This window comes from Corapipo altera, unplaced genomic scaffold (genome assembly GCF_003945725.1).
Source record: "Corapipo altera isolate COAL_440 unplaced genomic scaffold, ASM394572v1 171, whole genome shotgun sequence".
Taxonomy (NCBI): domain Eukaryota; kingdom Metazoa; phylum Chordata; class Aves; order Passeriformes; family Pipridae; genus Corapipo; species Corapipo altera.
In genome coordinates this window covers 362,893-378,829 of record NW_020884972.1, presented here as the reverse complement: position 1 = coordinate 378,829, position 15,937 = coordinate 362,893, and the positions used below count along the sequence as shown (strand labels likewise).

General features: G+C 45.5%; 1 protein-coding gene across 1 annotated transcript in view; it reads right to left on the bottom strand.

Moving 5' to 3' along the window:
• The window catches only part of DOCK5 (dedicator of cytokinesis 5), an 81,418-nt gene that overhangs the window by 26,746 nt on the left and 38,735 nt on the right, over positions 1–15,937 (bottom strand). Inside the window, exons 20-32 of the mRNA XM_027665178.1 lie at positions 15,731–15,820; positions 15,243–15,343; positions 13,817–13,951; positions 13,040–13,151; positions 11,907–11,977; positions 10,520–10,626; positions 9,739–9,875; positions 8,986–9,081; positions 7,573–7,671; positions 4,204–4,298; positions 3,553–3,631; positions 1,352–1,452; positions 529–587 (exon numbers count right to left, since the gene is read on the bottom strand). Of these exons, the coding sequence (XP_027520979.1) occupies positions 529–587; positions 1,352–1,452; positions 3,553–3,631; positions 4,204–4,298; positions 7,573–7,671; positions 8,986–9,081; positions 9,739–9,875; positions 10,520–10,626; positions 11,907–11,977; positions 13,040–13,151; positions 13,817–13,951; positions 15,243–15,343; positions 15,731–15,820 (1,282 nt within the window). The remainder of the gene's footprint in view (positions 1–528; positions 588–1,351; positions 1,453–3,552; positions 3,632–4,203; positions 4,299–7,572; positions 7,672–8,985; positions 9,082–9,738; positions 9,876–10,519; positions 10,627–11,906; positions 11,978–13,039; positions 13,152–13,816; positions 13,952–15,242; positions 15,344–15,730; positions 15,821–15,937) is intronic.

Genomic DNA, 15,937 nt, shown 5'->3' with positions numbered 1-15,937 from the left:
GATATTCCAGGGCAGAATTTGGAGATCCAAGGGTAGGATCTGGATATCCAAGGGTAGGATCTGGATATTCCAGGGCAGGATTTGGATATCCAAGGGTAGGATCTGGAGATCCAAGGGCAGGATCTGGATATCTGAATGTTTAAGCACATTATAGAGACCACGAAGCACAAATATTGTGCTCAGAATGTGTATTTTATGTGGTTCATGGCTACTTAAAGCAGAATTAACACCCCCACAGCTCCACAATTCAGCAAGGGTACAGAAAATAACTGAGCTCAACTGCAAATCACAAAGGGTCTGAAAAATTCAACTTTATATGGCAGAACATTTTATAGGGAATCTAAGACATCATCCCAGCAGCTGATGTGAGAAAATAAATCAGCTTTTTCAAGTTATTCCCAGCAAAAGGAAAAGGGCTTTTTGTGTGCATTTCCCCACATTAAACACGTGCAGCTTCTCTAAAGAAATAAAGGATCTGAGGCCCAGGTTGAGAGCTCAAATAAAGATGATTCTTTGGCTGGAACTCACCCAGGTTGTACCACATATCCCTGATTTTGAAGCCAATTTCTTTCCTCATGTCCCCGTACCTGAAAAAAGGATTAAAAGGCAAAGGTGACAAAGGCCTGAGCGTTGGAATTACCTGAAGAATTCCATGGCAAACCCACAAATGGCCATGTGTCATTGTGACAGGAGACTGCAGAGTTCTGAGGGCACAATGAAGCTGCAGCTCTGCTGCTTCATGCAATTAATTCCACCCTGAATTTTGGGGGGGTTTGGTGTTTTTCCCCTAAAACTTTCACTGCTGACATGGAGAGAATGCATCAAGATTTAACGCTCAGGCTTCTAAAAGCAGGAAAAAGGTGGCAAACTACAGATGCTTTCATAAAAGTCTGTGTCAAGAACCTCAAAAGGTATTTAGGGACTTGATTCCAACTAAATGAAGAAGTGAAAGCTGCTCAGTCAGTAAAAATTGAGGTGTTTATTCCTACTTTTGGGGGATGAGTGGCTCTGAAGTGAAAAAAACCAAAGCTGGCGGACTGAAAAGCTGGAGGGGTTTTAGGATTCCACTCCCAGAGGCTGAGGAATTGCATGAGGGAATTTTGGGAGCTGTGACAAGCCCCTGTCACAGACCTTACACTGCAAAGAACCTTCTGCCAAGGTGCTGGAGTTCAGCTCCAACAGCTCAGGATCTGCCTGCCCCGACTCAGACACCCCCAATCACCCCTCCTAGTCACTCCTTCATTAATTAAACACTTCCCTGGCACCTCCTCTCCTCCTGAAGGTTTAGGGGACTGTCTGGAGCAGCACAAATGAAGCAAAAAGCTCCAGCAGGTTTGAAATGCAAACTCACTTCTTGATGATTTTGCTGCGTTTGGCCTGGGAGAAGGTCTCCAGCTGGAGGGACTCGTGAGTCAGGAAGGCCACTGCCAAGTGGAAATAGTTATTCCAGAGCTGGGGAAGAGAAACAGGGCTCAAATAAAACGGGAGGAGACAAAGGAAAAGCAACAAGCAGCACGACAGAGATGCACAACCCCAAATCATCATCATCATCATCACGGCTGGGCTTCGTGAACGAAGATCTGGGAAAGGCTCTACCCACGTTTGTCACAAGCACACTGGTGGCTAAAAAGGCCAATACGAGATAGACATGCCTGATTGCAAAAGGCACAGCAGAAAGACTCCTTAGGTGGTAAATTCTGCCAGACACAATTCTTTCTACGTTGTCTTTTCTCCTCCAGGGTGATCCTGCTGCGTTCTCAAAAGCATCAGCAGCGTTATAGATGGGGTGTCTCCAGATCTCCCAGTTGGAGGCCAGAGTAGACCAGTTATAGTGATCAATATGGCCAAGGCTAAGATGTTGTTTCAGGCAGTCCTTATATCCTCTCTTTGGGGCTCCTCTCTTGCCGCAGCCGGTGGCAAGTTCCCCATAAAGCAGGATCTTAGGGAGGGGGTGGTTGGTCCTTCATCCTGGAGCCGTGCCCTGCCCAGCACAGCTGTGTTCTCAGCACCATGGCCTCAATGCTTGTGACTGCTGCCTGTTCTAGAACAGATGGATTGGTCCCATAATCTGCCCAGTGGATGTTTAGGATTGTACGGAGGCAGCGTTGATGGAAGCGTTCCAGGAGTCACAGGGGGTGGCGGTGGATGACCCATGATTCAGATCCATGTAAGAGAGCAGACAGCACAATGGCTCTGTAAACACTGATCTTGGTGCTTTTCTTCAGGTGTTTATTTTGCCAAACTCTTTTATGGAGTTTTCCCAAAGCTCTCTATGCCTTTGCTAACCTGTTGTCCATCTCCCCATCAATCTCACCATCCGAGGAGATGAGGCTGCCCGGGTAATTGAACTGCTGGACTGATTTGAGCTCTGATTCACCAATGGTGATATGGGGATGATGGAAGACTTCCTGAGGTGCAGGTTGATAGAGAACTTCTGTCTTCTCTAAGCTGACTTCCAGCCCAAAGAGCTCAGCAGCCTCAGCAAAGCAGGATGTTAAACGCTGCAGAGCTGCTTCTATGTGGGCAACAAGGGCGGCGTCATCAGCATAAAGCAGCTCCTGGAAAAGATGGTTTGAGGTCTTGGTGTGGGCCTTCAGGCACAAGGTGAAACCTGCCCGGATCAATGGAAGATGGCAAAGTGAAACCTGCCCAGCCACCCCTGCATTCAGTTGGAGACACTGGAACAACTGTTTGAAAGTGCAGAGATGCTCCAGGTCTGTATCGTCCAGAGCAGCTCCGACAGGCAGCCCCAGGCGGAGTCTGTTTGGAATTCTTGCATCCTGTTTTTCCTTCATTTCCATGGCACTGTGCACAGGTTGGCAGGAGAACGCGGGGCTGTGGCTTTTCCTCTCCCCAGGTGGATCTTTGCTGGTGGGGGTTGAAGGTGCCACCCAAACACACCGTGCTCAGAGCAGACAGTGTCATCCCACTGACCTGTATCTGCCTTGTTCTCTTCTCCTCCCTCTCCCAGCCGGGAGGAGAAGCTGTGGGATGCAGCAGACAGTCTGCCAGCTCTGCCAGTTAACTCATCACATCGCACAAACCCTTCCCTGAACCCTCCCAGCTCATCTCTCCTTTCTGCTCCTGCAGCAGCTGCACGGCAAGAACGTCCAGTTCAGCGACGGGTACGTGGTGAAGGAGGGGATCGGTGTTGGCTCCTATTCCATGTGCAAACGCTGCATCCACAAAGCCACCAACACAGAGTACCCAGTCCAGATGAGTGACAAGAGCAAGCCAGACCCTTCTGAGGAAACAGAAATCCTGCTGCAGTACCAAAAGATGTGCACGACAACGGGAAGTTCGTGTACCTGCTGACTGAGCTGATGAGGGGTCAGTCCCCTGAGCTGGATGAAATCCTCAGACAACCCCAAATGAAGACAAAGGAAAAGCAACAACCAGCACGACAGAGCTGCACAGCCCCCAGTGCTGCTGGTTCCCTTGATGAGGAAGAAAATCAACACTGTGGGTCCGTTCACAGTGGGATTTATTTGTTCTTCCTGCTTTTCAGGTCTGAGGGCCGTAAGAAAATCCAGGAACAACGGGGACCATTACCTGGAGTTCAAAACTTTTTTGATCCAGGAAGGCCTGGTTGAGGACAGAGGTGAACTGGTTCACTGCCCTGAGGAAAACCCTGAAAAGATAAAAGCATCCATAAAAGGTGGCTCTGGAAATCAAAGAAATGACATTGCAGCTCTGGGTTTATGGTTCCTACGTGTAAGTCCAGGAGCAGATGCTCCCAAAGGTGGCAGGAATTCCTCTAGAATCTCTTCCACCTCTTTCCCAGGGGAGGAACAAAGTTTTTCTTTGGTTTAGTGGCCTCAAATCACACCAGGGGAGGTTCAGGTTGGATATTAGGGGCAGTTTGTTCACTGACAGAGTGGTTAAACACTGTCCAGCTCTGGCTTTAGGTTTGCCATGGGATCCCCCCCAAACTGGAACCAAAAAGGCTGCTCTGATTTATGGCCAGTCTCCAACTGGATGAAAGACCCCACGGTTTGTGGGGCATGACAGCCACAAACAGGAGAGAGATTCCCAGTGCCACCAACAGAAATGCCCAGGAAACACAATTCACTGAAATCTCATTTAAACCACCCAGAAATGGTTACAGAAAATAAACCTGCCTGTGTGAGTCACCCTCCTGTCAGAACCACGAGGGCTCCAAAGCCAGACCTCAAACAGCAGCAAATATACAGAAATCTCTACCTGCTCTGCATCATGTTCATGACCATCCAGTCAGCTGCATACACGTTTTTTCCAATCAGGTCCTTAAACATGATGAATGTTTCCATCAGGAAGTCCTGTGGCAAAAATAAAACCCAGAGCCCAGCAGGCTCCACATCAAAACCCAAGGAAGTGCAAACGTTTGCAAGTGCATTGATTAACGACTGCATTGATTAACAATCAATACCCTGCTGCTCCCAGGAGGGAGCTCTCATTGGGTGGGTGTGTTCCAATAACTAAATTACTTCTGACATCCCATCCACTCAATTACAGCAGGAGAAATAATTCCACAGGACATGTTGAGCTGTTTAATTAAATCTGTCTTTACTGGTTTGAATTAAGCTGTGTTGGAGGGAGTCCTGGTGCACAAGCTGGATTAAAAAGCAAAACCAATATTCAGGGACTTGTTTCCAAGTCCCTGAATGATGACAGTGTAACAGCTCTATGCAGGATCCTCTATTTTATCTAAATTAGACCTAAATTACATCTAAATTATAATGTATTTGTTATTTAATTATATTAGTTAAGTCTTTTCTGGTCCAGTTTAAGAAAGACACCTAAAGACAGGGAGTGAACATGATGTCAGACACATGATTTAGAGCATTATTGCACAAAAGACAATTTTTATGTTCTCCAAACTGCTCCAAACAAGACTTAAGACTTGGGCAAGGCAAGGTTGAATTGTGCAATGAGAAAAAAAAAAGGAAAAGGCAAAGGAAGAGAGATGAGCTAAAGAAGGGAATATCAAAATATTGATCTCTGCATTGTGGTCTCTACAGATCTAAAAGCACTGAAATCAATTTTAGTCCCTACGACGACACCACATCAGCATTAAAAATGAGAGGGACACAAAGAAGGTCACAGGAAAAACCACCCCCCTGAAACCATCCCCAGCAAAAAAAAAAAAACAACTCTCTGTTGAGCTGAACAGTTTGTTCGAAAAAATTGGCAAGTGATGGAGGGAGAGAAATGGGCTTTGGGTGCTGCCTCAGGAAAAATCCTTCAGGCATTATTAAATCAGGGCTTGATGGAAAGGTTTGGGCTCGACACAGGGGCACCTTGAGGAGATGAATTAACTCCTAACAGTGTTAAACCAACCAAGTCACGATGCAAAGCAGGGCTGCAAACACCAGAGCCAACAAAACCCCACAACAAAAAGCAAAAATAAAGCCAATTATTGCAGTGAAACAAAATGTGCTGTTGGTATGAACAGCTACTACATCAGTAAAAAGGTGGGTTTGCTCATTAGATTTAAGGATGTGTAAAAATTAGATTAGAAATTGTTATTTTCAATCAGTTTCTGTTTAAATCCAGCCCTGCCCATGGCAGGAGGTTGGAACAAGATGATTTTTAAGGTCCCTTCCAACCCAAACCATTGTGTGATTCCATTCTGGAATTCTACATGACGAGCAGGTAGTTTTAATAATTACATTAATAACAATTCACCCTCCTGATATGGCCTCATACAGAAGCTTTCTGTGGCCACAGAGAAATACAGAAGGAATATTCTCCTATTTGAGTCAGGAGATGCAGAACAAGACCCATTGAACCCACAAGGGGAGCTTGGGGAGCACCAGCTTAACCTCCCCCTGAACTTCATTTATGATGCTCTCCTCCTCCTCCCTCAACTCAGATTTTCAGGGAGAAATTCTGAATTGAGGGCCACTCGACATCAGATTTGTTTCAACTCTGCCCTGAACTCACTTTTTCCCCAAATCCCTCAGATTCACCTTCCCAACACCCTTCTCCCCTCAGAAATTGTTTCCACACAACCCCTTCCCTCGTTTCCTGGCTCAGACAGCAGCAGAATTCCTGCTCATTTTTTGATTCTGGTTTCTTTCTCCCTCCCCAACAAATAATTTGGGTGAGAGCAAAAGCAGCTCTGAGCCCACAGGGAGGGAGTGTGACCTGTAGGTGGCTGTGTTGCTCAACAGATGGAAAGCAAAATTCCTGCTGCACAGGGAAAAGCGTCCAAAATGAATTACAAACCTTTCTGCAGGGTTTTGACACAGGCAGAACACAACTCCAGGCTCTTCCCCAGCTGGTATTTCAATAATCAAGCACTTCCCCGTGGCAAAAACAAGGAATAAGGGGGCAAAAAAGCCACAGAGTTGCTGTGTTGTCACCAGGGACTTGCTTCAATATTAATTTTTTACCATTTTGGAGAAAACTCTGGGCACAGCTGTTCATTTTAAGGGCCTCAAAAAAATAAAAAGCTGATGTTTCACCTGGTGTCATATTGAAAGTCAAAAGCTAATGTTTCACCTGGTTTCATACTGAAAGTCTTTGGGGATGTGAATTGTACAAAACTGTTACCATTTTGGGAATTATTTGCAGTGCTGCCCATTAAAGCAAGATTAAGGGATTTAATTAAACTTTAGAGGAGGGGAAAGCATTAGGTAAAGAGAAAAGGAGCACAAGGAGAGACAGTGAGAGTGAGGGAAATGCTTTTCCTTTCCATCTTCATTCCCTTTTCTGCTTCCTGACTTAAATAAGTCATTAAACACAATTTTACTCAATGCCACAAATGCTGCTCTGAGTCAAGAACACCCCAGAATAAATGCCCAGGGGCTGTGGCATCAGGAGCCCAGGACTCCCTGCTGATGGATGTGGTTTAATCACAGAATCATAAAATCAGCCAGGTTGGAAAGGAGCTCTGAGATCATCAAGTCCAACCCTTGATTCAACCCCACCGTGGTAACTTTTGTATCTAAATAGTTCTGACTACAACCTTTACTCACTTGTAACTCAGCCAAAACTCCTATTAACTTCAATAGATCCACAGATAATAACATTTTTAGTGCCAGAGGGATTTTAGTACATTGTGTTTATCCCCTCTTACGTTTCAAATGCCAGGCATTTTAACTGAAATACTTATCAAGCTCATAAAAAAATTAACAGACATTAAAATGCACTAGAGCTTGCAATTTTTTTTAATAGATATCATTACTGCAACCTTAAAATACACTTGGAAAGGTTAGGCAAGTGTGATAGTTTTCACTCTAGGCCTTCCTGGAGACCAGCTTGTAAAGTTCTCTCTTTGGTGTTGGGATAAGTTGTGGGAAGGGGTGGGGAAGCCTGAAAATTGGAATTTGGATTTCTAATGTGGCTCAAACTGCCACAGCAAGTCTGCATAAGAGAAAAATAAAACATTTGCAAAAAAACCATAAAAATGTTCTCCTATCAATTAATTAATTTAAGTTTTTAACCTGCCCTGCAGGTTTCCCATGGCAGGGCTCTTAATCTGTGTTTATGGATTTATGTGCAGCCCAAACCCAACCCAGGAATTTGGAGTGACCTTCCCAGAGCAGAGCTGTGCACTGAGCTCATTCCCCAGCCAGGCTGACTTACAATAATGTCCTGCCTGGTTTTGAAAGTCTTGATGTAATGGCTGTAATGGAAATCATCCATCTGCCTCAGGATGGCTGTCATGCAGGCCACGAAAATCCCCTGCAATGGCAAAAACAAAACACTGGGTTATTGTCCTGTCAGTCCTGAGCGTGACCTCATCGATGTCACCGAGCACAGTCCTGCATCATCTGAGTCCTGACATCATCCTGGGACTCTGCAGTCCTCTGAACCAGCCAAGACTTCCTAAAATCCAACCATGAAGTAGTCTGGGTGTTGCTTTCTTTCTCCTCAGGGATCACATTTTGCAAGAGAAACACATCTTCCCAACATGGCATTTATATATATATATATATATGTGTGTGTGTGTGTGTGGGTGGGTATATACATATATATATATGTGTGTGGGTATGTATACATATATATATGTGTGTGTGTGGGTATGTATACATATATATGTGTGGGGGGGTATATATACATATATATGGGGGGTATATATACATATATATATGTGGGGGGTATGTATACATATATATATATGGGGGGGTATATATACATATATATGGGGGGGTATATATACATATATATGTGGGGGGGGTATATATACATATATATGTGGGGGGGTATATATACATATATATATGTGTGTGTAGGTATATATATATGTGGGGGGGGTATATATACATATATATATGTGAGGGGGGTATATATACATATATATATGTGGGGGGGTATATATACATATATATATGTGGGGGGGATATATATATATACACATACAAATTACTTCATTACATCTTCAGGGTCTTTTCTAACCTGATTCTCTGATTTTCAGAGTCTTTTCCAGCCCCATTCTCTGATTTTCAGGTTTAGCATGGCCAGCTGTAATTCCCACGGGTGACAGACTAACACGACTTAAGAGTTATGAAAAATAAGACATATTCTCAGCTTTTGATTTTTGCCATCTTTCTAGGCATGAAATACAGGGCAAATCAAAATATTCCAAGTGCTTACACCTTGTAAGGTACTCCAGCAGTCCAAAATGCCCCTTAGGGATGTGTCACCCCTCAGCATTTAACCCTATTCAGCCAAGGTGATAAAAGGAGCATTTTTTCAGCAGACTCCTTGTGCCTGCAGTCAGAGACTGAGCTGAAACCAACTTCTCTGTGCACGAGGGCCCAAAGGGACTGGAAATCACACCCCAGGGAATCAGTTCAAGGTGCAGCTGGAGCAGGACACCTCGTACCCCAACCCCTGGCCTCAGCAAACCACCCAAAGCCACGTGTGAGTGGCACAGAAGCCCTGCAGGAAAGGGAAAGGTGGTTCCATAAACCACTGCTACACGCTGAAACCTCCCAGGGGAATGAATTCCACTGGGAAAAAGTGGTCAGAGTGAGGGAAGGGAAAGGCTCTCACGATGTGAGGGGACTGGCGGCTCATCCCGATCACCGTGCGGTTGATCCTCCTCAGCAGGCGCTCCATGATCAGCTGGATGTGCAGAGCTGTGGGGCCCTGGGGAGGTGCAAAAAGCAAAATGAGAGACCACTCTTAACAGACTCTGCCCCAGAGAGAGCTCCCTGGGCGGGGGGACTGCCCTGACAGTGGTTAATTGCCATTAGAGGAAGCAAAAAAAAGGAGATTTAAGCACTCGAGCGATCGATTCAAACGCTGGAGGTGTTCACTTGGTGGGGAGCTCAGTTCATTGATCTGGCCCAGCTTCATTAGCTCATCCTGCTGCTCTGACTGGGCTTTGTTTTCCCTGAACAGCTCTTCAGTTAAAAGCAGTGTTTTCCCAGCAACTCAGAATCAATGTCCAGGACCACTGTGGGCAGTAACTCTGTGCCCATTCCACAGAAACCAAACACTTCCATGACTTGCTTCAAGTTATTTAACAAGTCACCAGAGTAGCTGGGATAACATTTTGGTCCCTAGAAAGGGAAGTAATGGCTTTTAGTACTGTGTGATTATGACTAATTCAACCTTTCCTGGCTCCTTTTTCAGACACAGCAAAAAAACCCCACAGTTCTACAAAGAACTCCCCAGCAGTGCAACACGATTTCTGTAAACATCACAACTTCCTAATGCTTTAAACCATAAGTTGAGATGTTTTTTTTTTTTTACCACAGCCTCTCCAAAGAAGAAGTGGTACCCCTGGGAGTTCATGCTCACCACATCTTTCCTGTCCAGCACTTCCAGAACGCTGCTGAGCAGCTGGGAACTGGCCTCGTGGTCAGGCTTGTGGGAATTGTCATCCAGCTGCCCACTCAGCTGGTCGATCAGCAGGGGCAGAAGGGCATCTCTGCACTCTGAAAAATGAGACAGAGACAGCACCATGTCATGTTGGTCTGAGGAGGATCCTCAGCATTCAGGGTACACGGGCACCACACAGGAGTTCTCCACTCCCAAATTCATCTTGGACATCAAAACGTGCTTAAAACCACTTGGGTTACAACCAACAGATGAGAGAGTCACAAATAACCTGTAATTAGTCATGGAATGGACTTAATGATCATCCAGTTCCACCTCCTGCCATGGGCAGGGACACTTTCCACTAGCCCAGGTTGCTCCAAGACCTGTCCAGCCTGGTCTTGGGCACTTCCAGGGATGGGGCAGCCACAGCTTCTCTGGGCAACCTCTGCCAGGGCCTCACAGAGAAGGATTTCTCCCTAATATCCCATCTAAACATGTCCTCTTATTTCTAAATTATATATATATATATATATTGCACCAAATAGCAAACTCAACTTCTGCCTCTTTCTACCTCAGGATCCCACAGCGCTGGGAACTGGACAAAGACCCAACAGCCAAAATCATTTCAATTCTCCCAGAGGAAGGGATATTTCCAAAGATGGGTTTAATGGTAGATTAGCACTGGTGACTGACATGGGACCTTGCAAGGCATTTCTGTGTGGCCCCACAGAGAACCCAGAGCCTTCCCTGTGCCACTCACCAGCCTGTCTGAACAGATCACTCTCCACGATCTTGGTCAGGCAGTTCAGCTTCTGGCGGACGAGCTGGTTGTCAGGAATACTCTGGATAAACTTGCTGAAGAGGACACTGGTGTGCAAACCACAGAGGGAACAGCTGGTCAGAGCTTCCACCCAATGCCACCCCATCCTGCACTCGGGCAAGCCACAGAATCATGGAATGCTTTGGGTTGGAAGGGACCTTAAATATCATCCCATTCCACCCCCTGCCACTGGCAAGGACACCTTCCACCAGCCCAGGTTGCTCCAACCTGGTCTTGGACACTTTCAGGGATCCAGGGGCAGCCACAGCTTCTCTGGGCAACCTGGGTCAGGGCCTCACAGGGAAGAAGTCAACTGGGTTTGTCTCACTGTGGACACGTTACCTCCAAGTGGTCTCCAGGCAAATTACTGCACAGCCCTGACTTATTTTTAAGAAACTCAGTACAGCCCTTGAAGTAAAACTGGGCAGTATTCAGAAACTGCAGGCTTAAAACTCCTAAAATTAGGCTTTTATTCCAAGGCAGACTAGACACATCACAAAAATTTACACACAGACAATACTCTCTGCCCTCCAGTGCCAGCAGAAGAGAATCACACTTGCTTTTCACTCAAAATGAAAGCAGAATTTTGCAAAGACCCAGCAGCCCCACTGCTGAAAGTTGAGCCATGTGCAACAGCAAAAGCACATCCTTCCAGATGCCCCTTTCATCAAGAGTGATGACTCATTTCACTCCGAGATTCCATTAAATTAAATTCCGTGGACATTTGCTGTCTGTCTGCTGCTTCCAAGCAAATTCTTTGTGTCAGCATGAGGAGACACAAGGGATGGGCAGTTCTGGGCAAAGCTATGAACACCAAAGAACAGGAATCCACAGGGTTGTGGATTCCCTGGATAAATCCAGCTTTGTTTCACTAACCAAAGCTCTGCCTTTGCCACGGATTTCAATTCACCTCAGGAACAACCACTAAGAGTTGGTGGAAAACCTGCACAACATTTCAACATCTCACTGCACAGTCCTCCAGGGTTGGTTTTCAGTAAAACTCAAGGTGTCTGCAAGAAACACAGGATCCCAGGATGCTTTGGGGTGGAAGGGACCTTAAAGCTCTCCTTGTTCCACTCACACCTTCCACTAGCCCAGCTTGCTCCAAACCACGTCCAACCTGGCCTTGGACACCTCCAGAACAAGAAGCTGAGATGCACAGAACCCTTTTAACCACATCCTTCAAAACCCTGCAAGCACTTCCTCAAATCCCTGCTCAGCATCTGCACCATCATCTCAGAACTGGAGTGGCTGTTTTTAAGCAAAGTGTCCAAAATTCTTCCCACCCAGCTGAGCTGGGTTTAGAGGACAAACTTAACACAGTTACCTGAGCTCAACGGGGTCGAACACCAGTTTGACATCATTTATGATGCTGGGCAAATACTTCAGAGCTGCCCCCTGCAAGAAAAAAAACAAGGACATGAAACACAGGTGGGCACATCCAGTCTTTGTCAAGGGCAAATATGGGGAAAACTGCAGGGAAATGGCTTAAGATCAAATTTATGCTTTCAAAGAGCCTCCAACAACCCCACACGTGCAGTGCAGAGCTGGCAAGGTGAGGGAGGAAGGATTCATGGCCAAGTTCTTTCCTTTTTTGCAGACATCCTGCAGTTCCAGGGGTTAAGCACCTTATTGCCTGACATAAAAAGCACTGGGCAGGTAAATTGGCTCTGTTCTGCACAGTTTAGCACATCCACATCCCCAGGAATAAGTTATCCAGGCAGCAGGAAGGCTTTCATAAATGTAGCATCCAGATAACTCCGACTCCAGGTCTCTGGGATGTTTTGGAGTTGCTGCCAGCTCGTGCTCTGACTGCCTGAGAATCACAGTCAGGTTTTAAATCACCCCAGAGCTAATTAAAAGTTCAGAGTCACTCTTTCCTTCAAATAAAAGGCATGGAAGAATGGAAATAAAGCAAGGAATCTCCAGGCCTCACTGCCTTCAGCAACTCAGCAGCCTCACTGCTCTGCTCCTCCTCAGAGCACCAGCACAAGGTTCACCATCCTGCTGACACCAGAAAAACCAGCAGGAACAAGATCTAAGACACATTTAGAGACCATCTGGTTTTTTTCACTGCTTTAATTCCCAGCATTACATGGATTTTTGCAGTAGTTGTACATTTGTACCTCCACCACCCTCAAGGGATTTTTGCAGTAGTTGTACATTTGTATCAGCCTCAGGCTCGGTTGAAGTGCCTTCCCCCCCTGGGGCAGGTGGTAGCTCTTATCTCAGGAGATGCTGAAGGGATGCTGCTCTTTTTATTTGATAATATTTTGGCTTTAAATATCCCTTTCCTGCCACACACACAGCTTATTAAAACAGACACTCGAAGGGGTGACTCGCCTTGAGGGGGTTTTACATTCCTCAAAGCCTGTTCCTTTTCCTGGCCCAGCTCCCTCCCAACTGTATGAGCTGATTTAATAAAAGATATTATTACTTCTCCCTGCAAATCTTGCTCACCTTGATCTTCACAGCCTCCTCCAGAGGCCGGTCCATGAGGATGTTGAAGGACAGGAAGAGTTTGCGAATGGCATCATTGAATTCATTCCCATCTTCACTCTTCCCATAAACACTGGAAAGAACAGACACATAAACCCAGGGTAACAGTGCCAGAGCAGCTGAAATGGGATTTTATCCTGGGCAACATCTCAGTGCAATCTGCTCCCACAAGCACGTGAGGGAACGATCAGTGTTGGGGCTTTGCAGTGATTTCCTGCTGGAATCTGTTAGAAGGGAAAACCTGCACTTTTTAAGCTGCTACTTGTGCTTGGGTTCCAAGAGTCAAGCTATTAAACAAAGAAAAAGCCAGAATGAACACGGGTAAAGGATTCCATCCCACAGGATTCACTGTAAATCTCTGGCAAGATGTTTTGAGGCTCCAGTAAAACCCCTGCCATTCACCACCCCCCAACTGGAGGAGGTGCCCCCCTCACCTCACCTAACAAGTGTTTGTTGTGTGTGTTTGGGTCTTAAAATGAGGAAAGTCATTCCATGTTTTCCTTTTTAAAATAAATAGTGGACTCCATTTCAGCTCTCCCATGCTGCTAGGGGTGACTAAAAGGATTCTCCTATTCATATGGCCTATTCCAATTTTTGCTTAATTTATCTGTTCCAGCTGTAGGTAAAGGGCAGGAAGGTCTTCTTAACAAACAAGGGATAGAAGATATGGTGAGGAATCTGGGGTGACTGGAAGGGCTCCAAGAGGAGCCCCAGGGCTGGCAGGGGCCGTGGTCTCACCTCAGGTACAACACCCGGGACTGGACGATGAACCTGAACAGGTACTTGAGGGCTTTCAGGGCAGCAAAGAGCAGCTCTGTCTTGCTGGAGTCCTCAGCATTCCCCACGTAACAGTTGAGCACTTTGGTGAGCTTCCTTTGGAAAGAAAGCACAAAGGAGAACTACTAGAGACACAGCTCAGTTCCTCAGTCCAAGCCCAGCTTCCTTATTCCAGAGGGGAACTACAGGCCAATAAACAGAGGTTCCTCCTCACAGCCCATTTCCTCCTGAAACCTTTGGCTTCACGGGATGCCAGGTTTTCACAACCACTTCATGAATTCTCACAAAGTCTACAAATCTGGCTGCAAATTCCACCTTCTTGGTCTGCTTCTCTTCTTCCCTAAAATGAGCTGGAAAACCCATTCCTGCTGGAGGTGACTGACACCTTCTCCGTGGGTTGTCAGTCTCGAGTGTGCAGCACAAAGCTCTCCTGAAGCAGTTCTGAGCTGCAGACAAGTGGCACAAACACATGATGTGGATTTTTTATCAAGTCTCTGCCCCATCAGAAGATCAGGATCCTCCCCCAGTGCCAGGGCTGGGAATATTCAGGCAAAACCCTCTTCATTAATCCCCAAAGCAGTGTAAGAGTGACAGCCAAGCTCTTGCTGCTCTATTTGCCACCCTGCCAGCATCCAATTCCCCCCTTTTCCCAAATTTTGGCATGTGGAACACACAAAGGATGCTCTGGAATATTATAGTTCACTTGGCATCGTGCAGGTGTCTTTTCCAAGCTGGAAAAGAAGGCAAGGGAACAACAACAAAGCTAAGCCAGAGTGTGCCAATTAATCAGACTAAAAAGTCTGTTTATTGTGAGGGAAATAATGATGATTCTTCCACAGATTACAGGGAAAAAGGGAAGGAAATCACATGGAAGCAGGGACTGTGTGGCAGGGAGGGGAAGGAGAAAGCAATCCAGGAGATGGGGACTTCAAACTGTGCTTCCTCCTGGAATTATCTTCAGGGTGACAGCCAGAAAGAGATGCTGAGCACTCAGCACCAGGAATTCACGTGGATCAGGAAAAAAAATCAGCAAAAGAAGAGATTATTGGCCTCAGTTACAAGTTTTTAGTTCCCTCTTCCCATGAGGGTGATGACCTCTGGGTTGAGAGGTGCTGGATCAAGGAGCTGGGAAGTCAAGATCCACGACAGGAGCATCTTTCCCTTACAGAAAAAAACAAAATAAAATCTCCCAACAGAAATTTTTAGAGGGTATAAAGAGGAATTACAGGTTGTCTTTCTCTCCTGTGAAAGTAGAGAAGAATGGGATGGGACTCTCTGGGCTCTGCTGCTTTTATCACATTGCCATCATCAAAAATTATCTAATAAATACCACCATTACCAGAATTAAAAAGTAATCCCATCACAAGCCTGGGGTACCAATACTCACACATATGCCAGGGTTGCACTGAAGTGCTTGTAAATATAAGTCTCAAGGACAGCGTTGAAGTGCTGGAATTTGATGTCTCCAATCAAAGAAATAATAAATACCTGCCAAAAATTCAAAAGGAAACACGTGTACAGAGCTGCACAGCCTGGAACTCCAACATAACTCAGTCTCCACTTGCATGTCATTTCTCTTGCTGGATTATAGGTTTTGTTTGTTTTCTTAACAGCATTAATGCCACAGAGAGTGTTATTGATGTTCTAACAGTCACTAAACACTGGGTGTATTTATTTATTTATTACTGGTTTTACTGTGGTTACTAAAAAGCTCGATGTGCACTTCAGTCCCAGCTCTGAAAACGCCTTAAGAAGAGTTTAAATGTAATTTATTAATAGAGTAAAATACCAGCTGCTCATCTAAAGGAATCACCACAAAGAGGTTGAAAATGTGGCTGAAAACAAATACTCTAAATGCCCAAAAGACTCACTCACCAGGGCATCAAACACAAGGAAGTCATAGGTTTCATTTTCTGACATCTCCATCATGATGTTGAAAAGTGCATCCAGGGTGTCTGGCAAAAACTAGAGGGGAAAAAATAATGTAATAGTAAAAATAATAATAGTGAATAGTAGTAAAATAGTAAAAATAATAGTAAAAGGGTGTCTGGCAAAAACTAGAGGGGGAAAAATATAATAGTA